The 27,361-nt window shown below is 39.2% G+C and overlaps 1 protein-coding gene across 2 annotated transcripts; it reads left to right on the top strand.

Annotated features, from left to right (window-relative positions):
* The first annotated feature begins 2,959 nt into the window (after positions 1-2,959).
* On the top strand, positions 2,960-27,361 carry LOC136857593 (ankyrin repeat domain-containing protein 11). 2 transcript variants are annotated; one of them, XM_068227645.1, is made up of 2 exons: positions 2,960-3,084; positions 25,905-27,361. In XM_068227645.1, exon 2 carries the CDS (start codon positions 25,917-25,919, stop codon positions 27,267-27,269), a length of 1,353 nt encoding a protein of 450 aa, XP_068083746.1. In that variant the 5' UTR covers positions 2,960-3,084; positions 25,905-25,916; the 3' UTR covers positions 27,270-27,361. The 2 variants fall into 2 exon arrangements, with proteins under 2 accessions (XP_068083746.1, XP_066992476.1); XM_067136375.2 differs by lacking the exon at positions 2,960-3,084 and adding an exon at positions 3,105-3,373.

The following is a 27,361-nucleotide window of genomic DNA, read 5'->3' as shown; positions in this document are numbered from 1 at the left end:
GAAAGGCCTAGGAGTTGGAAGGAAGCGGCCGTTGCCTTAATTAAGGTACAGCCCCACCATTTGCCTGGTGTGAAAATAGGAAACCACGGAAAACCATTTTCAGGGCTGCCGATAGTGGGATTCGAACCTACTATCTCCCGGATGCAAGCTCACAGCCGCGCGCCTCTACGCGCACGGCCAACTCGCCCGGTAATACATAGACTAGTCGAGATGGAGTGTATTTCGAGACGCTTAGAACTCGCTTGAGGAACCTCGCTTTCAGACTTTCCAATTCTTGCAGTTGTTTCTTCGAGAGGAACTCCCATATTAACTCCAGACCATATGTGTGGCTACAGGCATAACCTTGATTACGAAAAGTTGCATGGCTGTCTCCAGGGACAGGCGTGGTAGTTGCTTGATGTCGTTGATGTTGCCAATTGCTGCGGCTATTCTTTCCCTCAGGTGTATCGAGAACACAGAGTTAGTAAATAATACACTAGAGGTAGCATTGGCGCTGCAGTCGCGTGCGAAGTTGAACGAGCGCGCTGTTTGGCAAAAGCTAGATTGTTTGACACTGAAACTACTGGAGCTTCCCGATAAATTGAAGGAAAATACCAGTCTCCTGTGCAGCTTATGGCTGCATAGATAGGTTCATAGAGGGCAATGGCGTATAATTTCACAGGTATTTTCCTTGAAATTCATTTCCGTGCATGTAAAATAATACTTTGCGTGACACTTATTGTCATGTGAATTGGCCTACTTGGGGTGACTTCGCGACTGATTCCCCTGTCGGCGTGAATGAGATTCTTTGGATCTTACCTTGAAGACTGAAATTAATGTTTTAGGAAATATAAGGGATGACATTTTCCTTTCACTGAATGGCCATGCCTTTGAAAGCGAATACCCAGAAAAATAATGTACATGATACCGAGCGAGTGGCTGCAGGCTTTACGTCACGTAGCTGTCAGTTTGCATTCAAGAGATAACGGGTTTGAATCCCACTGTCGGCAGCCCTGAAGATGATTTCCAAATCTTACACCAGGCAAATGCTGGACCTGTATCTTAATTAAGGCCACAGTCGTTTCCTTCCCACTCCTGGCCTTTCCTGTCCCATAGTCGACGTAAGACCTATCTGTGTCCGTGCGACGTAAAGCAAATTGGTACAAAAATAAAATAAGGAAATATGTGCATGATAGCCTGTAGGCCTAATTGTGCTCCGTTTTTCCGTTTTTGAGTGTATTTGTGGTATTAACAGCTATTGAATATACTTTCTGTATATACAGTTTGTTGCTTTCCCTTCGTACAATAGGTGTAGCAGTCGACATTCATACCTTGCCGGATTTTACAATTAGAAATTAGAGGTGCAACACCGTGTGAACATCTGAATCCTTTACTTTCATTAATATCATTATTATTCCTTTAAATGGCATATAGGACTATATACAAGCATAATAAATTATTGACCGAGCGAGTTGGCCGTGCGGTTAGGGCCACGCAGCTGTAAGCTTGCTTTCGGAAGATAGTGGGTTCAAACCACACTGCCGGCAGCCCCGAAGATGGTTTTCCGCGGTTTCCCATTTCCACACCATAAGCCCACGGATGCTTCCGTCCCACTCCTAGTCCTTTCCTATCCCATCGTCGCCATAAGGCCTATCTGTGTCGGTGTGATGTAAAGCAAGTTCTCTTCAACCATATAATTTACCACTTTCGCTTTCCATTAACGGAAATCAATTTAGAATCTTTTAAAATCTTACAGCAAATTATACATTTGAGGAAAAGCTAAATAAAAACTCCATAATAGACTGAAACCACAACCGAGTGTTATATTTCCACTTGTAATCACGTTTAGAAAGCATCGACAGTGATAATAATACTAATAATAATAATAATAATAATAATAACAATAACAATAATAATGGCCTTACGTCCTACTAAGTACTTGCACGGTTTTCAGAGACGCTGAGGTGTCGGAATTCTTTCCCACGGGAGTTCTTTCATGTACCGCTAAATCTATCTACAAGAGGCTGACGTATTTGAGCACCTTCAAGTATCACCGGACTGAGCCATGCTCAAACCTGCCAACATGGGCTCAGAAAGCCAACGTCTAAACCGGCGATGATAATATTTTGTCTACTTTACCCCAAAATCTCGCCAACGTTTTTAGGCCTTAAAAACTCGCTCATCCGCTTCGTACGAGAGAGGACATTTTTGGTCGTTGGGCAGAATTATACCAAATTTCTGGTCATTTACACAAAAAAATAGCGAAATATACGTGCCCTCCTTCTAAACGTATGTTGTTAGAAGACTTAATATAAACAGAAAATTGATTTTGTGTTACCGGTACTTAACTGCACCTGAACACCGTCCTCTTTTATCACGCATTTATCTCTGTATTCGTGCTTTATGGGCTTTCTTTTTTATGGAGAGAAGCGTCGCAAGTATACTGTAGTATCTGAGAATGTTTACATGTAAGAATTTTAAACCTTATGATCGAGAAAGACGTTCCAGTTACCTGTTTTGTGATTCCGAGATATTTGTAGGCGTTGCAATTCCCTGTTGCGAATAGGAGGCGGCCCTCCGGTTAACCTCCGGAGCTCCGTAACTGCTTTGCCTCCGTCGGTAGTACCGGAGATCACCGGAGGAGCGCTGTAATCGTATTATCCGATTCAATCAACAGGAGGTCCGCCTCCTCTTCACAGCGCTAATTCCTGAGCCTCTATCGTTTGCACTGTATAAAGTTCTGTTTTGCTAATTTACCACCTTTTCTGAATACTACTAACTCAGTTTTGTTTATATTTAGCGCCATTTCATATCAAGCTATTTGGTATTATCCGATTCAATCAACAGGAGGATCGCATCCTCTTCAAAGTTATAGTTGGGCCCACGAGAGTTGAAGATAACTTTGCACAAGCAATAAATTTGTCCCGTCAATGTAGTTAACATAGTTACAAAATAAGACTACAGACAGTATACAATATGCGCAAACAGTAAAAGGAAGTAGTCAATTAATTTGTCTCTCAATCGTTGGCTGTGCTTGAATTATCGTTCGAAATAACAAATGAAGGTCCATAGGCGCCTTGAATTCATGTGTTATATTTTTGTTTGGTAAGTGTGCGCATGTGTCTAGTATTATTGGAATTCATCGAAAGTGTCGAATGAATATTGACACTCAAAAGTGTTGATTGAAATCCTCTGGCTAGTTCTCATGCTGCAAACAAGAGAATTACTGCCTTTTAATTATTAAAATATATTATAATGGAAGTTTATCAAACTTTGACAAACATCTTCAGTATAGACTGTTATGCCATTCAGCCTTCAGGCTGCAGGCCTCAAATGAATTTACTTCTATGTGAAGACTGTATGATGATGCTGTTGTTTGCAGTGTAACCCCTAGGTATTTAAAATTGTTAACTCTCTCTAGTGGATGGCCTGAAAACACAATTTTGTCAATCGCTGCTGCTTTTCTACCCTTCCTATACGTCAGCTGTATAGTTTTCTCTTGGTTTATATTGACATTGTTTTCCCTGGCCCAATTCCCCAGCTTTTTAATTACTTCTTGTACGTCTGTCCTTATAGGAGATGAATTCGAGTTCTCCTTAATGATTTTCATTATGTCTGCTGTATAGATGTTAAATAGTGTAGGGCTGATAGCGTCCCCCTGTAATACTCCATTTGTTTGAATAATCTGTTTCAATGTTTCCACGTTGTTATTTATACATATGTAATTATACTTTAAGAGATCTTCTGTTATCCTTACAATTGGGTGGTCCTTTCCAGTCATTCCTTTAATTTTCTCGATAAGCTTCTTCCTAGTTTACCAGGTTGAACGCTTTCCTGTAGTGTACAAATACAGCATAATACTTGCCCCTGGGGTGTCTAAGGGAGTCTTCTATTTGCTCTAATAGGTAGGAAATTCCTTGTAATGTACTCCTGCCTTTTCCTGAATCCAAATTGACATTCAGGTATTTGATTGTCAATAATTTCCAGTAGTCTTTCATTTAGAACTTTTGTGATTATCTTGAACATAGCACTTTCCAATACCACACCCCTGTATGAGTCCAGGCGTGTAGTACTTCCTTTCCCGTTATAGAGAATCTTCATTGTTGCTGTTCTCCAGCTTTCGGGTATCTGTCCTAATTCCATGCATTTGTTCATTAGATCTACCCGGAGATCTTGCATAATATCCATAGGTTCCTTCAGGTGCTCGATGTAGATATTGTCTGGTCCCGCTGCCTTTTTATTTTTTTCCCTCCTTTATCGCCCGCCTTACTTTCTCCTTCGCTATTGGATCATATGCGTGAACCTGTTGTATTATTGGATCATATGGCTGACCTTTCTGTTGCTGGTTTAGAATTTTGCTGAAGTGGTTTTTCCATGCCTCTATTGGTACTTCTCCTGTAGTGGGTGGGTTCCTCTTCCTTAGAGCTATGAAAGGGTCAGTCCTGTTTCCTTGCTTCAAGCGATTTCACAAACCAGGCATAGATTGCGCATGTGCTGTGCGGCAAAAAATGTGACACATACCACATACTAAAGTGCACAAAAAGAAGGAAGTCGATCACAGACTACAGTAAGGACTAAGATGCTAAGATGCTCATGCTTTACATGACGCCTCCACAATCATCTATTTGTAACTAGCTCTGTGGCCTACTTTAATTGCATACATCTTATCTTTAAATCATTAGGAACTGAGTAGCCTATAACCTAATTTAATTCAATGCAGCCAATGGCCATGGGATAGATATATACAGTGACAGTCAGAATTTTTCGGACAGAATAATCTATAACTGTAATAGCCCTGTTAACAAGTAATAAAATTCGAAATTAACTAAATTCTGAATTTAATGCACTTCATAGGTAGGCTTACTGTAATTATCCAATTGCGATTTCTAGATGAGTTTACAAAGTAATAATGTTGTTGTTTGAGTCATCAGTTCATAGACTGGTTTGATGCAGCTCTCCATGCCACCCTATCCTGTGCTAACCTTTTCATTTCTACGTAACTACTGCATCCTACATCTGCTCTAATCTGCTTGTCATATTCATACTTTGGTCTACCCCTACCGTTCTTACCCCCTACACTTCCTTCAAAAACCAACTGAACAAGTCCTGGGTGTCTTAAGATGTGTCCTATCATTCTATCTCTTCTTCTCGTCAAATTTAGCCAAATCGATCTCCTCTCACCAATTCGATTCAGTATCTCTTCATTCGTGATTCGATCTATCCATCTCACCTTCAGCATTCTTCTGTAACACCACATTTCAAAAGCTTCTATTCTCTTTCTTTCTGAGCCAGTTATCGTCCATGTTTCACTTCCATACAATGCCACGCTCCATACGAAAGTCTTCAAAAACATCTTTCTAATTCCGATATCAATGTTTGAAGTGAGCAAATTTCTTTTCTTAAGAAAGCTCTTCCTTGCTTGTGCTAGTCTGCATTTTATGTCCTCCTTACTTCTGCGATCGTTAGTTATTTTACTACCCAAGTAACAATATTCATCTACTTCCTTTAAGACTTCATTTCCTAATCTAATATTTCCTGCATCACCTGCCTTCGTTCGACTGCACTCCATTACTTTTGTTTTGGACATATTTATTTTCATCTTGTACTCTTACCCAAGACTTCATCCATACCATTCAGCAACTTCTCGAGATCTTCTGCAGTCTCAGATAAAATAACAATATCATCGGCAAATCTCAAGGTTTTGATTTCCTCTCCTTGGACTGTGATTCCCTTTCCAAATTTCTCTTTGATTTCCTTTACTGCCTGTTCTATGTAAACATTGAAAAGGAGAGGGGACAAACTGCAGCCTTGCCTCACTCCTTTCTGGATTGCTGCTTCTTTTTCAAAGCCCTCGATTCTTATCAGTGCAGACTGATTTTTATACAGATTGTAGATAATTCTTCGTTCTCGGTATCTGATCCCTATCATCTTCAGAATCATAAATAGCTTGGTCCAATCAACATTATCGAATGCCTTTTCTAGATCTACGAATGCCATGTACGTGGGCTTGTCCTTCTTGATTCGATCCTCTAAGATCAGACGTAAAGTCAGGATAGCTTCACGTGTTCCTACATTTCTTCTGAAGCCAAATTGATCTTCTCCCAACTCAGCTTCAACTTGTTTTTCCATTCTTCTGTAAATAATACGTGTTAAAATTTTGCAGGCATGAGATACTAAACTAATCGTGCGGTAGTTTTCACACCTGTCAGCACCGGCTTTCTTGGGAATAGGTATAACAACATTCTGCTTTTACTTATTTGAGATACGAAAATTTGCTGGTCAATATTTTTCAGACAGGAGATGTTTAGCTACTCGAGGCATGCTGTGCAGGCAGGTCCCAGTCAGTGCATTCCTCATGCACAAAGCAGACGCAACGATTCATAAGTGAAATGGGACGCAGAGGAATGAACGGTACATTTGATCAAAGGCAATTAGTAATATTCCATAATGAAAAAGGGAAAACATATCGACAAATTGCAGATTTGCTGAACATGAAAAAAAGGTACTGTTAACAATATTATCTGCCGATACAAATTTCAAGACAGAATTGAAAATTTGCCACAGACAGGTCACCCGAGGGTCCTTACTAGGAGAGAAGAGAGGGCAGTAGTAAGAAAAGTGAAAAGAAATCCATGTCTTACTACAACCACTATTGTTGCTGCAGTTGAGAGTGAGTTTGGAAAGAAGATCAGTGCAAGTACAATCCCGAGGGTGTTATATAGAGATGATTATCACGGGGGAACTGCAAGAAGGAAGCTCTATATCAACAAAATAAATAGGATCAAGTGACAACGATTTGCTAAGGAGCATCTTAGCAAAGATATGAACTGGTGGAAGACTGTAATTTTCTGCGATGAATCGAAATTCAACATTTCTGGCTCAGATGAGCGCATCATAGTTTGGAGACAGCCCGAAAAAGAGTTTGAAGAAAAAAATGTGAAGGCAACGGTAAAACATGGAGGGGGACATGTTATGGTGTGGGGCTGTATGTCGGCTCAAGGAGTATGTGAGCTGATTCTTATAGACAGAAACATGGACCACCACCAGTATCTTCAGATTTTAAAAAACAACCTGAAGAAAAGTGCAGAAAATATGGGAGTAGAAGACTATTTTAAATCTTATCAGGACAACGACCCGAAACATACGGCCTATAATGTACGGCTATGGTTGTTGTAGAACTGTCCTAACATTGTGAATCCTCCCCCATAAAGTCCTGACATTAACCCCATAGACAATTTATGGGATATACTGGAAAACAACATCCAAAAACTTCCCATAAATTCCAAAGCTGATGTGAAGAGACGACTGCAAGAGGAGTGAAAAATTGTCCCATTCTACTATAAGAAAACTCATGGAGAGTATGCCAGGACGCCTGACCGAAGTGCTTCGCAGGAAAGGAAGAATCACGAAGTATTAATATTCCTACATGGACTCCATCTTTCATATTTTTGTTGTAATTGCGCATTTTTGTCCGAATATTTATGAACTGGCAATTTTGTATTATTGTAATTACATTCATAAGCTCCAAATTTTTGTGTATCATGAAATTGTTTATTTTTGGTATCTGTATGTGTAACTGTTCATTCTGAAGTAAGCAAAATTAAACTATATATGTTTGTTATTTATCTCTCTTTTTTTTTTAATTTTAAAGGAACTCTGCCTGTCCGAAAAATTATGACGGTCATTGTACATAAATACATGGATAAATGTTCCCTTAGAATACCATGTGTAGTTCTCTGTGTTAGTCACTATAAAATTTGGTTAAGGACACCACTCTTTTTCCACATTCCTGGAGGTGATAGCAATCACAATGATTCTTGCACAGCCGACATATACAATCCTCCTCCACAGGAGTATAACCTAATCATCGTCGTGTTGGGCCTCCCTCTCTTCTCTTTAGGGGCCAATGACCTAGATGTCAGGCCCCTTTAAACAACAAGCATCATCATCATCATCATCATCATCATCATCATCATCATCATCCTCCTCCTCCTCATCCTCTCTTTTGCACTCCATGACCGAGACCATTCTTCTCCTATGTAACCTATTGTCATCCATTCGCCTCACATGACTGCACTACAGAAGCCGGTTTGCATGTACAGCTTCCTCAATCAAGTTCTTTCCTAACTTAGTCTTTATCTCATTTAAGTACCCTACTGACATTGTTCCCACCTGTTTGTACCAGCTATCATTCTCACCATTTTCATGTCTGTTACTTCTAACTTATGAATAACATATCCTGAGCAAAGTTGGTTTGAAAACAGACCGGTGTAAAGATAGTTTTGTCTAGGAGTTGACTTCTTTCTTGCTGTATTACCATCCTGGGATAATACACATCGTAAATACTTGAAACAATCTACCTGTTTCAGTTTTGTATTCCCAAGCTTACATTAACTTCTCTTAGGTTTTTTCTCTAGTCTATTGATGTCACTTTAGTCTTGATATTCAGCTCTCCTCGATTTCTTCTCTGCTGCATAATTTTAGTCTTGACATTCAGTTCTCGTAGGTTTCTTCCCTACTGACATCACTGTAGTCTTGACATTCAGTTCTCTTAGGTTTATTCCTCACTGGCATCACTTAGTTGTGAAAAGGCTAATTTTCATATCATACTTATTTTCAAGTTCCAAGATAGTAAACTGCAGGCTTTTAGCACAGTCTGGCATTATGACCAAGTTATCGGCATAGGCTAAACTGTTTTGTACATTTCCACGTAACTGAATCCTTTCCTGCCAATTTATACCTTTCAGTAGATGATCCATGTAAACTATGAACAACAAAGGTGAAAAAATTGCACCCTTGTTCAAACCCTGCAAGTACCTTGAATCGAGAACTCTTTCTCCCATCAATTCTCTCTGCAGCTTAATTGCCAACATAAATGCCTTTTTTTTTTTCCCCCTAATCTACACTTAATCACATAATCACCCAATACAGTTAACATCTTTTCTCTTGATGCTCTGTCATATGCCTTCTCTAGATCTACGAAGCATAAACATTACCGTCTGTTCATCTTGTAGCATTTTTAATTAGGCCTACTTGGTACATACTGAAAATCTGATCCTGACAGCCCCTTTGTAGTCTGTAAAACACACTGGTTTTCATTCAGCATACTCTCAACCACTGATCACACCCTCTGTTCCTAAATGCCAGTGAATACCTTGCCTGGTATATTGATCAATGGAGTACCGGTACCTCAATAGTTATTGCAATACTTCTCAATAGTTATTGCATTACTTGCTTACATGCAAGACATCTTCACCTAATAAAATGCACACAAAAATTGACACAATCATGTCCTAAAATAGACGTTTAGCTAAGTGTTAGTTCTATGAAATTGAATAATAATAATATTAATAATAATAATAATAATAATAAAAACATTTAAAGGTGGAAACTATAAATCAAAGTCAATACGGACCATCATAATGAAACTTTTAAACTGTCAGTTCTTGTATAGAACCAGTTCTTCGATATGCCTTCCTTTTATGTTTACAAGTTGCTCTAACTTCATCATTCCACCATGATGTTCGCTTTTTCCCATCTTTACACAATTGTTCTTGACATTTCCTTGCTGTTTCTATTACATTATCCCTCTATGCTACCCATTCTCTTTCTATATCCTGAACCTGCATAACTTACTGTCTATTGGAACTTTTTACTAATCATATCTTTGTACTTCTTATTTTCTTGTCCTGGGAATTTTCACCCTTATTCATCTGCAAACAGATATCACTTCCTTTAACGTAGGTCTAGAGATACTTAGTTCATTAAAGATAATGTTGTGATCTGTGTCATCAAAAAATTCCCCAGAATACCCACGCATTCCTAACAGATTTCCTGAATTCTATGTCAGTTATAATGGGTATAGTCTAATATGTATCTTGTCCCCCTACCCTCTCGTGCTTTCTTTTATCATTTTAATTTTTTATGATTTGCTTTATGTCACACCAACACAGATAGGTCTTGCGACGACAGTGAGATAGGAAGGGGCTGAGAGTGGGAACTGATCGTGGCCTTAATTAAGGCACAGCATTTGCCTGGTGTGAAAACTGAAAACCACAGAAAACCATCTTCAGGGCTACCAATAGTGGAGTTCAAACCCACTATTTCCTGAATCCAAGCCTATAGCTACGTGACCAAAACCATGCAACCACTTGCTTGGGTTTAATTTTTTTTGCAATTTAAATCTGATGATGTTCTTTCAAGAACGAAACATGTCATTCTTTGTTTAATATTATTTTTATTCCTTGTGTAATAATGTGTTTTTTTACAGGAATTGTTATAGTGTAATATTATATTTAATTTGTGTCCGGCTCCATGGCTAAATGGTTAGTGTGCTGGCCTTTGGTCACAGGGGTTCCAGGTTCGATTCCCGGCAGGTTCGGGAATTTTAACCATATTTGGTTAATTTCGCTGGCATAGGGGCTGGGTGTATGTGTCGTCTTCAATCATCATTTCATCCTCATCACAACGCGCAGGTCACCTACGGGAGTCAAATCAAAAGACCTGCACCTGGCGAGCCAAACATGTCCTCGGACACTCAAAGCCATACGCCATTTCATTTCATATTTAATTTGTGTGTTTGACAGACTAGAAAGCTTTTAAACTAAAATTAACTAAGTTGAGACTGGAAAGTATAGTTTCCTTCTTTAAAAAAAAAAAAAAAAAAAAAAAAAAAAAAAAATCAGGTGCTTTCTCTAATGAAGGCAGTCATGAATAACCCTCAATATTCACCATATTATTTGATTGACAAGTGGTCATGGAGACTGAAAACAGAGTGATGTAAGCATAGTTTTGTCTGAGAGCTCACTTCTTTCTTACAGAATACCATTGATCTCAACTGTGAGCCCACTGCATTAGCTTTGCAACTCCTTGATTCAATTCTCCCTACTATACTGCCATCCTTTGTATGCCAAAGATAGTCATTAAAATGTTTGATGATAAGTATTCAAAACTTATGTGTGCAGGTTTTTCTTTCATCGAGCACCTCTGAGCTTGATACCATTTGGAGCCCCATGTAGTTGTCATATTCTCAGCTTATGTTTTCGATGGAATAATGTCTGTGTTCTAACATAGTCTTACATACATCTACATTATAGAGTGTTATGCCTTTCACCATTGTCTGTAAGCTTTTGTGAATAAACTACATGCCACCACAGTCCTTCCTTTGCATCTAGTTCTGTGGCCTCAGTTAGTTACGTGGTGTGGTTTAATTCCACACCTCTTGCATTTAAATAATTTAAAAAAAACAATCTATTCATTATTTCCCTCTCCTTCACCATGGTTGAGTCCATTATATTCTTCTAGGGGCCGGTTCTATCACCTACGGGTAAAGTAGCACGTAACTTGCCCTCCGAGTAAAAGGATATTTCCGTTCGACCACTCCTGTGTAGCGCTGTCGGCAGCATTTATTGCAGTTATCCGGCATACAATTTTATCGGCCACTTTGAGGGTCCGATAAGACTTTACCTGCCCGGCAAGTTTTGAGAGCTGAACATTATTAGCTGTACTTTTGGTGACATACAGCTTAAACTAGCTTAGTATGTTAATAAAAGCATGATACCATAACAGTGATCGGTATTGTATTGCAGAATTTTGAACATGAATGCTTCCCTTGAATTGCAATGGTCACACCAGCCACACATTACCACATGTCAAGCTTTTGTGAAAAAACTGTACAAGGATACAAAATCAAAAACTATTTGGAAATCATCTCAAAAAAGCTTTAATTTTCCAATTTTCATTTTTCAGTTTCAGACACCAGGTATTATTATTTGTATCTAAGACACCTCAAGCGTTTTCGTAGCATAATGGCTAAGGCGTTCGTTTTGTAATATGAGGTACGAAGGTTCCTGTCCTCATTATGCTGAATACTTTTACTTTCATAATTAGCTGTTGTATTCAACTGCATGCCTCTTTTCATACATTCTTTTAATCACAATACTATGTCTACTAGGAAAATGCTTTATATGTGTGCTTCTTATAGAAAGTGATGTTATGATTAATTCCAATCATCATTCATCTACATTTAGGACTGTCGCCCAGGGGACAAATTTCGTATCACTTGTTTACCTAGTCTTTTTGTAAATGATTTCAAAGAACTTGGAAATCTAGCAAACATTTCCCTTGATAAACTATTCCATTCCTAAATTCCTCTTCCATAAATGGATATTTACCCTAATCTGTTTTTTATCTTCCAACTTTATCATCATTCATCTACATTTAGGACTGTCGCCCAGGGGACAAATTTCGTATCACTTGTTTACCTAGTCTTTTTGTAAATGATTTCAAAGAACTTGGAAATCTAGCAAACATCTAGCGGGTATGATCTGTCCGGCAGAGCCCTGAGTAGGTCCCATCACTTTGCTAGTGTGCAGGGTACGGGAGGATCCTGGCAGGGCGTTGTATGCTTGTCAGGGGAAGGAAGAGTGCAGGCAGGTATGATCTGTCCGGCAGAGCCCTCAGTAGGTCCCAATTAGAATGATAAACATTATCAATAAATGGAAGCATGTGGAACTAAATGAGGTCGCAGAGCTAGTTGCAAATAGAGGATCTTTGAGATACTTAATCAATTCACAGAAGTCTACAAATAGAATGCTCAAAGGCAATAGGCCTGTAAGGAAGATGTGAGTATATACGTATATGGAAGTACGTAAAAGAGAGTTAAAAACAACAGGGAACGAAAATAAATTTGAATTTAAATTAAAAAGACAAAGAGAACCTGCTTACCGTCTATTTTGGAGCAAGCGCCTACTATGGGAATACTTTCCAAAACTCTGCCTTACATGACAGCTTATAACTGGCATAAGAAAATGTAAATTTTAAAATCTCGAGAACTGGGCAAGTTGGCTATGCGGTTAAGGGCATGTTGCTGTGAGCTTGCATCCGGGAGATGGTTCGAATCCCACTGTCGGCAACCCTGAAGATGGTTTTCTGTGGTTTCCCATTTTCACACCAGGCAAATGCTGGGGCTGTACACAGTGGCGGTTCGTGCATGAAGGGCTTTTGAGCGCCACCTCACTACCTTTTCAAAAACATTTAATGTTATTTCACTCTGTGAATGATTACATAAAGAGATGGACAAACAAATGTAGCGAAGTTGAACTTATGTGGTGTGCTATTCTGTTACACAATGTTATCGTTATTATTTTGGCTGTAAACATCTTACTTTTCTATTTTCAAGAAAATGGCAAAGGCTTTCAGACCGTGGCTGCTGTGCAGCAAACACGATGTCTTCTCTTGTGGTCGTGAGGCGCTTGGACTGTGGCAGCAGAGCCCTGAGTAGGTCCCATCACTTTGCTAGTGTGCAGGGTACGAGAGGATCCTGGCAGAACGATGTATGCTTGTCAGGGGAAGGAAGAGTGCAGGCGGGTATGATCTATCCGGCAGAGCCCTGAGAAGGTCCCATCACTTTGCTAGTGTGCAGGGTACGGGAGGATCCTGGCAGGGCGTTGTATGCTTGTCAGGGGAAGGAAGAGTGCAGGCGGGTATGATCTGTCCGGCAGAGCCCTGAGAGTAGGTCCCATCACTTTGCTAGTGTGCAGGGTACGGGAGGATCCTGGCAGGGCGTTGTATGCTTGTCAGGGGAAGGAAGAGTGCAGGCGGGTATGATCTGTCCGGCAGAGCCCTGAGTAGGTCCCATCACTTTGCTAGTGTGCAGGATACGGGAGGATCCTGGCAGGGCGTTGTATGCTTGTCAGGGGAAGGAAGAGTGCAGGCGGGTATGATCTGTCCGGTAGAGCCCTGAGTAGGTCCCATCACTTTGCTAGTGTGCAGGGTACGGGAGGATCCTAGCAGGGCGTTGTATGCTTGTCAGGGGAAGGAAGAGTGCAGGCGGGTATGATCTGTCCGGCAGAGCCCTCAGTAGGTCCCAAGAGTTTGCAAGTGTGCGGTGTGTAGGAGGAGCCCGGAAGAACTATATGACCTTGTGAGCGGTAAGAAGAGTGTAGGCAGGTGTAAGCGATGACCGGTGGAGCCCTCAACAACATTGCTAACCACTTTAAAATGTACCTATGCATTTTTCCCCACGTCTTATATTAATTGTTGTTAGAGATGAATTCCAAAACATTTTACAAAACAATGAATTCCATTATACTGACTATTTAATCAATTCAGTTCTATAAAGAAGCTAAAATAAAGATTCGAAATATAACCGTAACGTAACAACACTATTTGTAGGGTGGCCAAATTGTTAAATACATTGTCCTGCTTTGAAATTTGAGCAAGGAGATAGAAATTCGAGAGTGCACTGTTTATTTGTTTTCATGAAAATGATATTACCAATAGTGATTGTGATCAGTGAAACAGTGCTGTGCCATAATAGTCGGAATTGCATTACCTGTTAGCCTGTTAATTAATGTGTGTGCATAAATGCCATTGTAGTGTAGTTAATTAACTAATTAATGTAGTGCAAGCAGATTTCTATTCAGCCAGTGTCATTGGATTATTATTATTATTATTATTATTATTATTATTATTAATCATCTAAAAGTATCATCGTGCTGGTCAGTGAAAACTGGACTGATTGGGGAGGGTAAAGAGATGGCGACACAGCCCTGCCAGAGTAAAATGTCACGAACCGCCACTGGCTGTATGCTTTTGCCCATGTACAGCAAAGTTGGTCTTAAAACAGTGATGTAAGCATAGTTTTTTTATGAGAACTCATTTCTTTTGTACAGAATACCATAGATAACTGTGAGCCCACTGCATTAGCTTTGCTACACCTTGATTCAGATTTCCCTGGTATACTGCCATCCTGGGCAAATACACATCCTAAGAATTTGAAACGATCCACCTGCTTCAGTTTTGTATTTCTTAACTGACACAAAGGTTTGTTCCCAACTTATATCACTTTAGTCTTGGAAATACTAATTTTCATATCATACCGCGCTACACTTGTTTTCAAGCTCCAAGATACTGTATTGTATTGCAGGCTTTCAGCACAGTCTGCCATATTTCCACCCAGCTGAATCCCTCCCTGCCATTCTATACCCTTCACTAATAAATAATAATGCCGGGCTGAGTGGCGTTTTGAGTGGGCCATGGAAAAGGAAGGTCTCTTGACTAACTACAGGTGTGGTTTTCGCTCTCATCGGTCTGCCACTGATCATCTGGTCAGACTGGAGAGTACCATTCAGGAGGCCTTTCTCTGGAAGGAACATCTAGTCGCAGAGTTTTTTGATCTGGAGAAAGCTTACAATACTACCTTGCGATATGGAATTCTCTCCACACTATACCAGCAGGGATTTGGGGGAAATTTGCCAATGTTTATTGAGAATTTCATGTCTCTCCGGCACTTTTGAGTCTGAGTAGGGAATGCATTTCTCAGTATTACGTTCAAGAAAATGGAGTACCACAGGGACCTGTACTGAGTATCATGCTGTTTGCAATTGCCATCAACGGCAACTGCTGGACCTGCAGTTGTTCCATTGCTGTATGTAGACTATTTAGCTCTTACATTATAGCTCTGGAAGGATGGCATTTGCTGAGAGACATGTTACAGCAAACTATTAACCAAATCAAGTAGCAAAATATTTAAGATTAAGTACTTAAATATTATTAGAAGTCCATCTATTCAATACATTTTTTATGCATTTATCTAATACATGTTTCTTTCCCTAGGGAACATCAGCTAAGTGCTTAAAACAAATATACATCTATATATATAAAATAAGAGTTTTGTCTGTACATTGCTCAGAATTTGAAAATAATGGTATTTCTGTATCAGTCAGGTCCATAGTAACAAGGAAATGCACTTTTTACTTTTTTGTAATTTCTGTCTGTCTGTCTGTATGTATGTATGTCTGTACACGCATCACGAGAAAATGGCTGAAGAGAATTTAATGAAAATCGGTATGTGTAGTCGGGGGGATGAGCCGCTACAATCTAGGCTATAAATTATTTTACTCGTGCTGAATGAAATGATATTTTAGGGGAAGGCCTAAATTTTTATTCTCAAATATGTATATTATTAGTGGTCCTATCAATAAATACTACATAACTAAAGTTATATAGAATTAAATTTCCGATCATTTATGTCATACATTGTTACCGTACCGGCTTTGATAACACAGATATTCATGAATTTGTATTTTTTGCCAAGTCCATATCAACGCCGAGCCACGAGAAAATTGGTTAACAGAATTTAATGAAAGCCAGTGTAATAGAGTCAGGGAATAAGAAAGTATAGTGTAAGTTATAAACAATTTTATTCACTCTGGATGAAATTGTAGTTTAAGGGAAGTCACCTAAAATTTAATTTTTAAATAGCTATGTTATTGGTCCTGTCGAAAAGTACTACATAACAAAAGTTACAGAGAATACAATTTCCGACCATTTATATTTTATTCCGTTTTACCGTACCGACTATGATAAGAGTGGTATTTCAGAGTGAGAAGAAAACTAAATGTGAAGGCCTACAATAATGAAAGCGCATAACATTGATCAACAATAACATTACATTGACCATTGTTGGTTGTGAAGTTCTTTGTCTCTTATGCTGCCGCTCGACTCCGATAGATGGGATTACTGCTGCGTACTGAGTATAACAGCCTGACTGAATATTGGTGGGAAATAGCTGGGGAGTTAGAAAACTTTCTTCTTTAGCATGCCATTGTTCTGGTTTATACATTTTCTGATACCATACTGCTGGTACGTGACAGACTGGTTCATCATAGTATTCCAGCCATTCGATCCCTACTCTGTTGCGTGGTTTTGAATGGGCAGTGTGCACATGTAAGGCAGAGGCTCACTTAGTAGTAGTAGTAGTAGTAGTAGTAGTAGTAGTAGTAGTAGTAGTAGTAGTATGACCTGGTCTAGAATTACAATTTAGGCCTATTCCAAATTATAGCACCACAATTCACTAAATAACTCAAAATTCAACCCTGAAAAGAGCCGTTTCTTAAGAAAAGCTTCTTCCTCTTCACTTTTATTAAATTCTACATTCATTTTATTCCCAGTTACCAGTGATGACGGGGTTTCTCCTCTGGCTTGGAGGAAAAATTTGCCTCCAAGTCAGATAGATTCTTTCGCCACCTTTGTAGTGAACTGAGATTTTCCGACTCATCGGGTAATCCTAGAAAACAGATTAGGAAAAGGGCATAGTTTTTGCCCTGGGAGTCTCCACTATTCGACACCTCCACTCGGCTGAAGTAAGACGAAGTGTGTTCACACTGATCACGGCTGTCTGCGGCTTGGTCATTCCAGCTGTGGAACTTTGGACTGTTAGATCGGCAGCATAGTACTGTTGGTTAAAAGTGAGAAAATGTGTGGTTTTTCATTTGATCATCGAGTATGTCATATTAATGCATTGTTTTTAATTGCGCCATTCTTAATGACGTCATTGTAATGACCTATGTTCATTTAATTTGGGAAAACTACTAAGGCAGTCTTTCTGAGGATGTAAAAAGGCAGGTGGAGAGTGTCTGCCATTATAATGAAAACTCCCCAACCTGATTGTGACTGATGTAGGCAAGGGGGCCTACCATTACAATGAAAATTCACTAACCCAGTCTTCATATGAGAAAAGACGTTTGGTGATTTAACCGTCGCGTTTCTAGGGTCACGTTAAGAGCTATGTAATTTAATACAAACTTGCTCACAACGTGTACACTACCTAACCTAGAATTCTGTATACATTGTGGAATTCTGTAGCGAAGCGTGGGTACATCAGCTAGTCACACATAAAATCACATTTTAAAATGGTAAGACACAAGTCAAAATTCACTATGTTACAACCAAACATTTATAATCAACCATTGAATTGCGAACTCTACAAGGTGTTCTGAGTCCTCTTGTGGTCAAATTATGTTGAGAATACATTAAAATTAATCTAAGGAGAATGTCCATAAAATTCTTAACTAAGTCTTGAATATCGTAGAGAACTTTCAGGTACTAAGTTTGAAAATATTGAGTAGAAATTGGCACTATCGTTTAAACGTTTCCTTGAGCCAGACATGTGAAATATCACAAAATAAAAGATTTTTGATACATCTTTGAAAAGTTCAGTTCAAAAGGTGAGTAACTTTTGGATTGAAAGATGATAAAGCAGGTCATAGAATCTGATACTATAAAGTCTGCAAAGGAACGTAAAAACTGTGAGTAGAGAGAGGATTGAATGTAAAATAATATAAATTGAAATGTTATATTACTTTGAGAATGAACGCTCACTTCTGCTGAGGTGTGGAACTGATTGAACTCGAACAAGTTGTCGGTGTTTTGAGGGAATAGTGTGGAAGGGAGGTGGGAAGGCGTGTTAAGGGCGGAGGAACAACCCGAGAGTCTCCGAGCATGTGCAGTGCTAAGACTTGATGTTTCTTTTTAATTTTAACTGTAATTAACTCATATAAGATGTTAATCTTCTCTGATAGGTCGTTTAACTTCCCAGCAGGATTGTTTCTTTGGTCTAAATATATGAAAATTTATTCATATATATTCAATAATAGGCTTATTAATATTCAATAATAACTCCGCCATTGTCCGGTCCCAAGTCCGGAATGAGAAAGGAGGAGGGTTTGCTGGTCTGGCACCCAGCTGTAAAATTGCCAACGCCGAGTGTTGGGCGGCGGGAAATAACCTGACTCCCTAAGGGGGCCAACGGCTTCGGGCGAATGAGCCCCTTTGGGTGGGGTGATGGTCCCCACAGTGGAGGAAATGCCACTGGAATCCATTATGCAGCGTCTGTTCTCCAGGTTAGGGGCGGCTGCACAAGGCGTCTGTACTCCAGAGGAGCGGCCTCATTATCACCTCACTGGATCACATCCAGAGTTGTAATTCGGGACCTAGTCCCACACAGGTGACACCTTGACAGTCAACCATGGAACAATCCCTTCAAAGAGACCTGAACGACGGACTGACTAAAGTGATCCTATGTGGTCATAAAAGAAGAAGAAGAAGAAGAATAGGCTTTTATTTAAAGCTTTCATGATATTGAGGTCACTGTCCATATTTGTGAACGCATGGTCGTAATATATCATTTAGTCACAGATGGCGGAATATCTATTATATTTCTTGGCCCTGACATGCTCTTGTTACCTTGTAATAAAATTCCTTCGGGTCTCACCTACATACGAAATGCTACAGTTAGCACATTGTAATTTATACACACCTGAATTATGGAATTTATTATCACTATTAAGAGTATGTGTGGTATGAAATAATTTGGAGTTTGTATTGTTGGTCCTAAAAGCAATTCTTAAATTACGTCTCTTGAACAGATTGGTGATTTTGTACGTCTTACTGCTATTAATGTGAATGTGGCTAAGTTCTTTTTCTCTTCCTTCTTCCATTCTCTCACTAAAGTAGTAACGGGTTTGTTTTACATTTTATTAATAATCCTATCTACTAATCCTTTATTGTAACCATTACTATATATGCTATGCAATAGATGGTATTGATTTCATTTTTGACAGCCGAAGCTGAAAGGGGAATATTAAATGCTGTGTAGACCATGCTGAAAAAAACTGCTCTTTTATGAGCTCCCGGGTATATGGAATCACTTTTAATCATATTAATAGTCTGCGTTGCTTTCCTATATATATTGAATGATAGGTTATTATTTTAGGAATACTAGATGAAAGAATGATTAACTGTCTAAACATTTGAATCTTCTTAATTCCCTTGACCTGTATGTCAAATTCACACTCGATTCAGAAGTTGATAACAATTTGAATTGAAAATGAAATGAAAATGAAAACCTACAACCTGCTTACCAGTCTTTGGCTGGGTCAGGGATGTAATGAATGAATCAGATATAGGCTGTTATTACGATGGGGTCGCCACTCCCAAAGTGATTTACATTAATGAATGATAGATGCTATGAAATGAGAATGGAGAGGGTTGCTGGAATGAAAGATGACAGGGAAAACCGGAGTACCTGGAAAAAACCTGTCTCACCTCCGCTTTGTCCAGCACAAATCTCACATGGAGTGACCGGGATTTGAACCACGGTATCCAGCGGTGAGAGGCCGACACGCTGCCGTCGGAGCCACGGAGGCAACAATTTGAATTATTAGACTTAAAAAATTACTAGAAACAATAAGAACCTGTCATTCATTATATATGGGAAAACTATGCAAAATATTAATATGATTAAAAATTATTCCACCGAGCTCGATAGCTGCAGTCACTCAAGTGCGGCCAGTATTCAGTAATTGGGAAATAGTGGGTTCGAGTCCCACTGTCAGCAGCCCTGAAGATGGTTTTCTGTGGTTTCCCATTTTCACACCAGGCAAATGCTGGGGCTATACCTTAATTAAGGCCACGGCCGCCTTCTTCCAATTCCTAGGCCTTTCCTATCCCATCATCGCAGTAAGACATATCTGTGTCGGTGCGACGTAAAGCAAAAAAAAAAAAAAAAAAAATATTCCACACACCTGGGTGCTCATAAAATAACTGTATTTTTTTCAGCATGGTCTACACAGCATTTAATGTTCCCTTTTCAGCTTTGGATCTCCAAAAAGAAATCAATACCACCTGTTAATAGTGTAAATGAAATGAAATGGCGTATGGCTTTTAGTGCCGGGAGTGTCCAAGGACATGTTCGGCTCGCCAGGTGCAGGTCTTTAGATTTGACGCCCGTAGGCGACCTGTGTGACGTGATGAGGATGAAATGATGATGAAGAAGGCACATACACCCAGCTCCCATGCCAGTGAAATTAACCAGTGATGGTTAAAATTCCCGACCCTGCCGGGAATCAAACCCGCGACCTCGCTAACTATTTAGTCATGAGCCAGACTGTTGATAGCATTTAGCATTTAATAACAATTACAATGAAGAGTTTGTAGATAGGATTAATAAAATAAAAACAAACTCGTTATTACTTTAGTGAGAAAACGGAAGGAGGAAGAACATTTTTTTTTTTTTTTTTTTTGCCGCATTCACATTTAACAGCAGTGAGATGTACAAAATCACCTATTTGTTCAAGAGACGTAATTTTAAGAATTGCTTTTAGTACCAATAACACAAACTCAAAATTATTTCATAATACACACATTGTTGATAGTGATAATAAATTCCATAATTCAGGTGTGTATAAATTGCAATATACTAATTGTAGCACTACGTACGTAGGTCAGACCAGAAAGAATTTTATTACAAGGTATCAAGAGCATGTTAGGGCCAAGAAATATAATAGACTAGCTGATGTACCCGTGCTTCGTTGCAGGATTCTCAGAAAGACTGTCTTTGAGGTTTTCATAACTGAAGTCAACATAGATCATTACATCATTACAAAAACGTTAGTAGAAATGTAGCGATTAAAAGCAATGCTATCATATGAAATAATCAAGTGAAAAACTGCACATTTCCTCACTTTTAACAAATAGTACTACAGTGCTGATCTAAGAGTCCAAAGTTCCACAGCTGGAGTGACCAGGCAGACAGTCATGAACACTCCTCTGCCATTATTCTGTTAAATGAGCACACTGCTTATTCCAATCAGTGCCTCAGTAGGGATTGAATAGCTCGAATGCTATGATGAACCATTGTGTTACGTACTAGAAGTATCAGAAAATTTATGAACGAGAGGAATGGCATGCTAAAGAAGAAAGTTATCCAACTCCCCATATACTTCCCACAATATTCAGGCAGGCTGTTACACTCGGTACGACCGGGCGAGTTGGCCGCGCAGCTGTGAGCTTTCATCTGGGAGATAGTGGATTCGAATCCCACTATCGGCAACCCTGGTTGCCCATTTTCACACCAGGCAAATGCTGCGGCTGTACCTTAATTAAGGCCAAGGCTGCTTCTTCTAGCCCTTTCCTATCCCATCGTCGCCACAAGACCTATCTGTGTCGGTGCGACGTAAAGCAAATTTTTTTAAAAACCTCCGTACGGAGCAGTAATCCTATCTATCAGAGATGAGTGGCAACAGAAGACACAAAGCACATCACAACAATGGTCAGTGTAATGTTATTGTTGATCAGTTTTATGAGCTTTCTATATTGTAGGCCTTCACATTTAGTTTTCTTTCGACTGTGATATTAGGACGTCTTATAAAATTATTTGTAGCATAGACTATAGTTCCTTATTCTCCGACTTTACATACTGGTTTGATTAAATTCTATTTACCCATTTTCTCATGACTCAGTTTTTATGTCCTAGAATGTAGCGATTTATTCTCCCACTTTGTGTACCGGTTTTCATTAAGATAGGACCACTAATAACATAAATAATTGAGAATTAAATTTTAGGCCTTCCCCTAAACTACTATTTCTCTTAGCGTGAATAAAATTATTTATGGCCTAGATTGTAGCGGCAATTCCCCGCATTTGGATACCGATTTTCATTAAATTCTCTTCAACCGTTTTCTCATGATGCGTGTACATACATACAGACAGACAGAAATTACGGAAAATTAAAAAGTGCATTTCCTTGTTGCTGTGGACACGACCTATACAGAAATACCATCCTTTTTAAATTCTGGGCAATGTACAGACAAAATTCTTATTTTATATATATAGACTAGATATTCGGCCATGATAGATAGATAGATAGATAGATTATGGCCATGCATTCACAACAATAGACACTGACCTCAGTATCATGAAAATTTTAAATAAAAGCCAGTTTTTTAATATATATGAAGAAATTTTCATATGCCTAGACCAAAGGAACAATCCCACAGTGAACTTAAACTTTCTCTTAGCAACCTTTGACGCGTCATGTTTCATTTTTCTGTTTTCTCCTGATAAAGTCAAGCTTCCTTTTGAAATGCGTTGAGTGTGTTTATATAGTTCATTACATGACATAAACCCAAAATATACATCAGAGAAGGTGCTGCACATGCTCGGAGATTCGCGGGTTGCTTCTCCCCCTTGACACGTCTTCCCACCTCCCCTCCACACTCTTCCCTCAATACACCGACAACGTGTTCAAGTTCAATCAGTTCCACACCTCAGCAAAGGTGAGTCCTCATTCTTGTGCCAGAGCCAACAGCAGAGGATATAACATAACATTTCAATTTACATTCATTTACATTTAGTACTCTCTCTGATGATGATGATGATGATGATGATGATGATGATGATGATGCTTGTTGTTTAAAAGGGCCTAACATCTCGGTCATCAGCCCCCAATACTCTCTCTACTCGCACTTAGTTTTTCATTCCTTTGCCAACTTCAGAGTATCGAATTCTACGACTTGCTTCATCATCCTTGGCCCGCTTTGACTTCGAATCCACAAGCGATTCACCTTTTGAACTGATTTAATAAGAAGCACTTTTCAAAAGATTTGTCAAGAATCTTTTATTTTGTGATATTTCATAATATGCCTGACACAAGAAATTTTTTTAACAGTATCGATTTCCACTCAGTATTTTCACATTTAGTACCTTAGTTAAGAATTTTACAGACATTCTCCTTAGAATAATTTTATTGTATTCTCAACATAATTTGACCACAAGAGGACTTAGAACAACACCCTGTAGTGTTTGCAATTCAGCAGTTTATTATATATAGCCTATTTGGTTGTAACTTGTCTTAATATTTTAAAATGTGATTTTATATCTGATATGTATTTGTTTAAGCACTCTAGCTGATGATGTCCCCTAGGGGAAGAAACATGTACAAACAATGTGTATAACATGTATTGAATAGAGGGACTGCTAAATATAATATTTAAGTACTTAATCTAAATATTTCACTACGTTATTTTCAAGTCAATATGGGTTTTTATAATGGAGCTTTTAAAGCTTGTCATTTGTAAGCTATTAACTGAGTCAATAGATGGGGCCTGCAACATGGTTTTCAATTTTCAGTGGCAAAAAACCTCAGTTGTACACTTCTGTTGACGTCGGCATGTGCATCCTGAACCAGAGGTCCACTTACAAAACAGTGTCTTACCAGTGTAAACACCTGCAGGTTCCTGGGTCTCCATTTTGATAAGAGACTAACATTGCAGCCCCACATCCATCAGCTGAAGGTTGCCTGCATGAAGAGACTTACCATGCTTACGTTTCTCAGCGGCACTTCGTGGGGGGCTCACTATGCGGTGCTGCTACGTTTCTACATGGCAACGATCCTCTTCCGAATGGACTATGGTAGTGCGACATGGTTCAGCATCAAGATCTACGCTGAACGGTTTGGACAGTGTTCACCATAGTGGAATTATGCTGGCAACGGGAGCTTTCATACAAGCCTCACTCGTAGCCTACTTGCTGAAGCGAGAGTTCCACCTTTATGAAAAAGGAGGCAGCAATTACTCCTCACATATGCTGCCAAAATTTCTAAAATGTCACTACATCCAAGCTATCAATACATCTTTAGTACCCAATACCACCAGAGGTGCTAAGACCTGCTGAATGCCACATGGCCAGTTGGGATTTGAATCGATAGCTTGTGTCATGAGTTAGATGTGGCTGTCAGTAATTGTCTTGAATGGACTTCCAGTGATGTACCTCCGTGGTTAGTTCCATGACCGGATACTGTATATGGCTAGATCTACTCCGTGGACCCAAGGTGAACACAGATGTATTTCCAGGACTTCGTTCACCAGTATCTGGCCACGAGACGGAACGGTTCTAAGATTGGAGAAAATATGGGTTGCTCTTTCGTCACCGATAATGTAAGCATGTAGATCTCACTTTCTAGTGTATGCAGCATGTATTCTGCAGAGCTTTACGCCATTTTAGAAGCTCTGCAGTTTGCACTTGTTGGCAAAAGAAACCATTTTCTGATGTGTACCGACTCGTTAAGTTCTCTGCAGTCTTATTGACACCTGTTTCTCCCAACAGCCACTGACGCAGCAGATTCATGACCTTCTAGCCAGGTTACGTGACGTTGACACTAGAATCACTTTCTTGTGGCTTCCGAGCCACATAGCGATTGCAGAAAATAGAAAATGGACCTGCGGATGAAGCTGCAAAGGAAGCTTACTTTTACTCCCAAGGCCTATGAATGTACCTGCTAAAGATATTTGTTTTCTATGTCAAACCATCTTGGCATCCTGGGAATCGGAGTGGCTAGCTATCCAAACTCCCAACATGCTGAAAGCAATTAAGAAAACTACTCTTATGTGGCGGTCCTATTTTCGGCCTTATTGGAGAGAGGCTGTAGTTTTGTGTAGGCTGAGGATAGGTCATGGACAATCTGTGAACTCTTATCTCCAAAAGAGGGAAGGCCCCTGAGTGTGTTCTTGTGGTGCAGACTTCACTGTGGCCCACATGCTCAAAGAGTGCGCTGATCTCTCTGGCCTGAGACAAAGCTTGGCCTGCAAGAGAGACTCGAACACATATGTCAATGACAAGACTACTGCTGATCTCGTCATTTACTTTATGTGTGAGAGTGGATTAATCAAGGGTATGTAAATTTCAAGTATTCTGTTATCCAGGGAACTTATGTTCCCTTTTGATTCGTTAGTGACCTTTTCGGCTTGATACAATCATTTTTGTTTTATTTTGTAATTAATTTCAAAATTCCTTCGTTGAATAAATAATTTTGTTTATTGATTTTTACATTCAAGTTAACATACTGGTTTTAAAATTATATTTTAGATAAGATAGAGAAAGAATGAGAATTTCTTTTTCTGTTGAGGTATTGCATTTTATACAAGGAGATGCACAAAAAAGGTTAGCAAATGAGATAGTGAGAAATATTAAAACTACAAGAAATAGAGAATGATGAAAACCAAGCAAGTTGGCTACGCAGTTTGGTCACGTAACTTGCATTCGGGAGATGGTGGGTTCCAACTCCACTGTTAGCAACCCTGAAGATGGTTTTTCCATGGTTTCCCATTTTCACTCCAGGCAAATGTTGGTGCTGTACCTTAATTAAAGTCACAGTTGCTTCCTTTTCATTAGTATCCCATCATTGCTGTAAGACCTGTCTGAGTCAGTGCAGCATAAGTCCAACAGCAATAAATAAATAAATAAATAAATAAATAAATAAATGAAATTCTACATGTGCATACCTTTTTTATTTTATTTTACAGAAATCTGAAGTTATGACGAGGTTTGCCAGAGCTCGTGGCTCAAAGTCTTCAAACGAGAGACTTCCAGAAGAAGCCACATCATGGCAAGACATGCGGCAACAACTGCAGGAAGCTCAACAACAGCAAGAATTTCAGCATCGGAGAAAAGAGAGAAGAGGTCATGACTTACAAGATGACTCTGAGGAAACTGAGAAACGAGAGTGGGCTGTGTTTGACACTGAAAGAAGGAAAAAGAAAGATAAGACAAAAACCAAAAAATCTATTAAGGGAAAAAAGGATATAGACAATAATCTTTTTATGGTGGATGAAGGAAAAGTGAAAAAATCTGTTAAGGTAGAAAAAGATGACTATCATAAACATTTTATGATAGATGAAGCAGGAAACAATCTCAGTAAAAAGAAGAAAATTAAAGTGGGGAATGGTGTAATAGATAACGCACTGACTGATGAGCAAGGTAAGGTAAAGAGAAGAAAGGGAGATATGAGTGAAGTCCATTCATTTACAGACGAAAGTAACCTACAAAAGAAATCAAAACCAAGTGATGTGATTGATGTAGGAAATAAATCTAGAAAACAAGGTCAAAAGTTTGCCCAGGCAGGAGCTGTTAGTAAAGTGCAGTACAATGTAAATGACAATAGAGGACAGGACAGACAAAATCTTCAAGCCAAGATTCACAAAAATAAGGGAAAGATTCATAAACGTAGAAAACCTGATGAAGGCAGTACAAAGTTATTTATAAATGGACAAGAAATTGAAATTATAAAGTTTGATGGTTTCCCTGTTAAGAAGGAAGATGCTGAACGTCTAAAACAATTGCGCCAAAAAATGATTTCTAAAGGAATTCCCCGTGATGAAGTGAACCGAACAATGAAACTGGAGAGAAGGAAAGCAGAGAAGGCACTTGCTCGTGAAAAGAAGAAGGTCTGTTTCCACTGTCGTAAACCAGGCCATAATCTGTCGGAGTGTCCAGAACTTGATGATGGGAAGAGTCAAGATGTTCAAGGAACAGGCATCTGCTTCAAGTGTGGATCAACCGAACACACGTATTATGAATGCCGTGTCAATCGTAGTGAGGGGTTTCAGTTTGCTAAGTGTTTTGTGTGTAATGAACAGGGCCACATTGCACGTCAGTGTCCTGACAATCCTCGTGGTCTATACCCAAAAGGTGGTGCATGTCGTGTGTGTGGAGATGTGACTCACTTGAAGAAGGACTGCCCAGATCTTGTCCAAGAAAAGAAGGATCAAACAGTTACTCTTGAAACTCTAAATAATAGCGGTGCCCTTGAAGCTCTCGATGAAGATCTCAAACAACAACAACAAACACGAAAGAAAGTCAGTAAGAAACAAAAGCATGTAAAATTTTGATCTTTTAAGTAAAAACTTCAGTTCTTAGCTTTTAGGACAGTAAAATCTGTTAAAAATAAAGGAAGTAAAGTAAAACCTTGTTTCAGGAGCAA

Source organism: Anabrus simplex, chromosome 1 (genome assembly GCF_040414725.1).
Source record: "Anabrus simplex isolate iqAnaSimp1 chromosome 1, ASM4041472v1, whole genome shotgun sequence".
Lineage (NCBI taxonomy): Eukaryota > Metazoa > Arthropoda > Insecta > Orthoptera > Tettigoniidae > Anabrus > Anabrus simplex.
Note: the sequence above shows the minus strand (reverse complement) of the source record. Positions and strands in the feature narration are given on the sequence as shown.

Bases quoted from the DNA above. Each gene is read 5' to 3' on its own strand.
- LOC136857593 (XM_068227645.1), top strand. From the start codon at position 25,917: ATGACGAGGTTTGCCAGAGCTCGTGGCTCAAAGTCTTCAAACGAGAGA.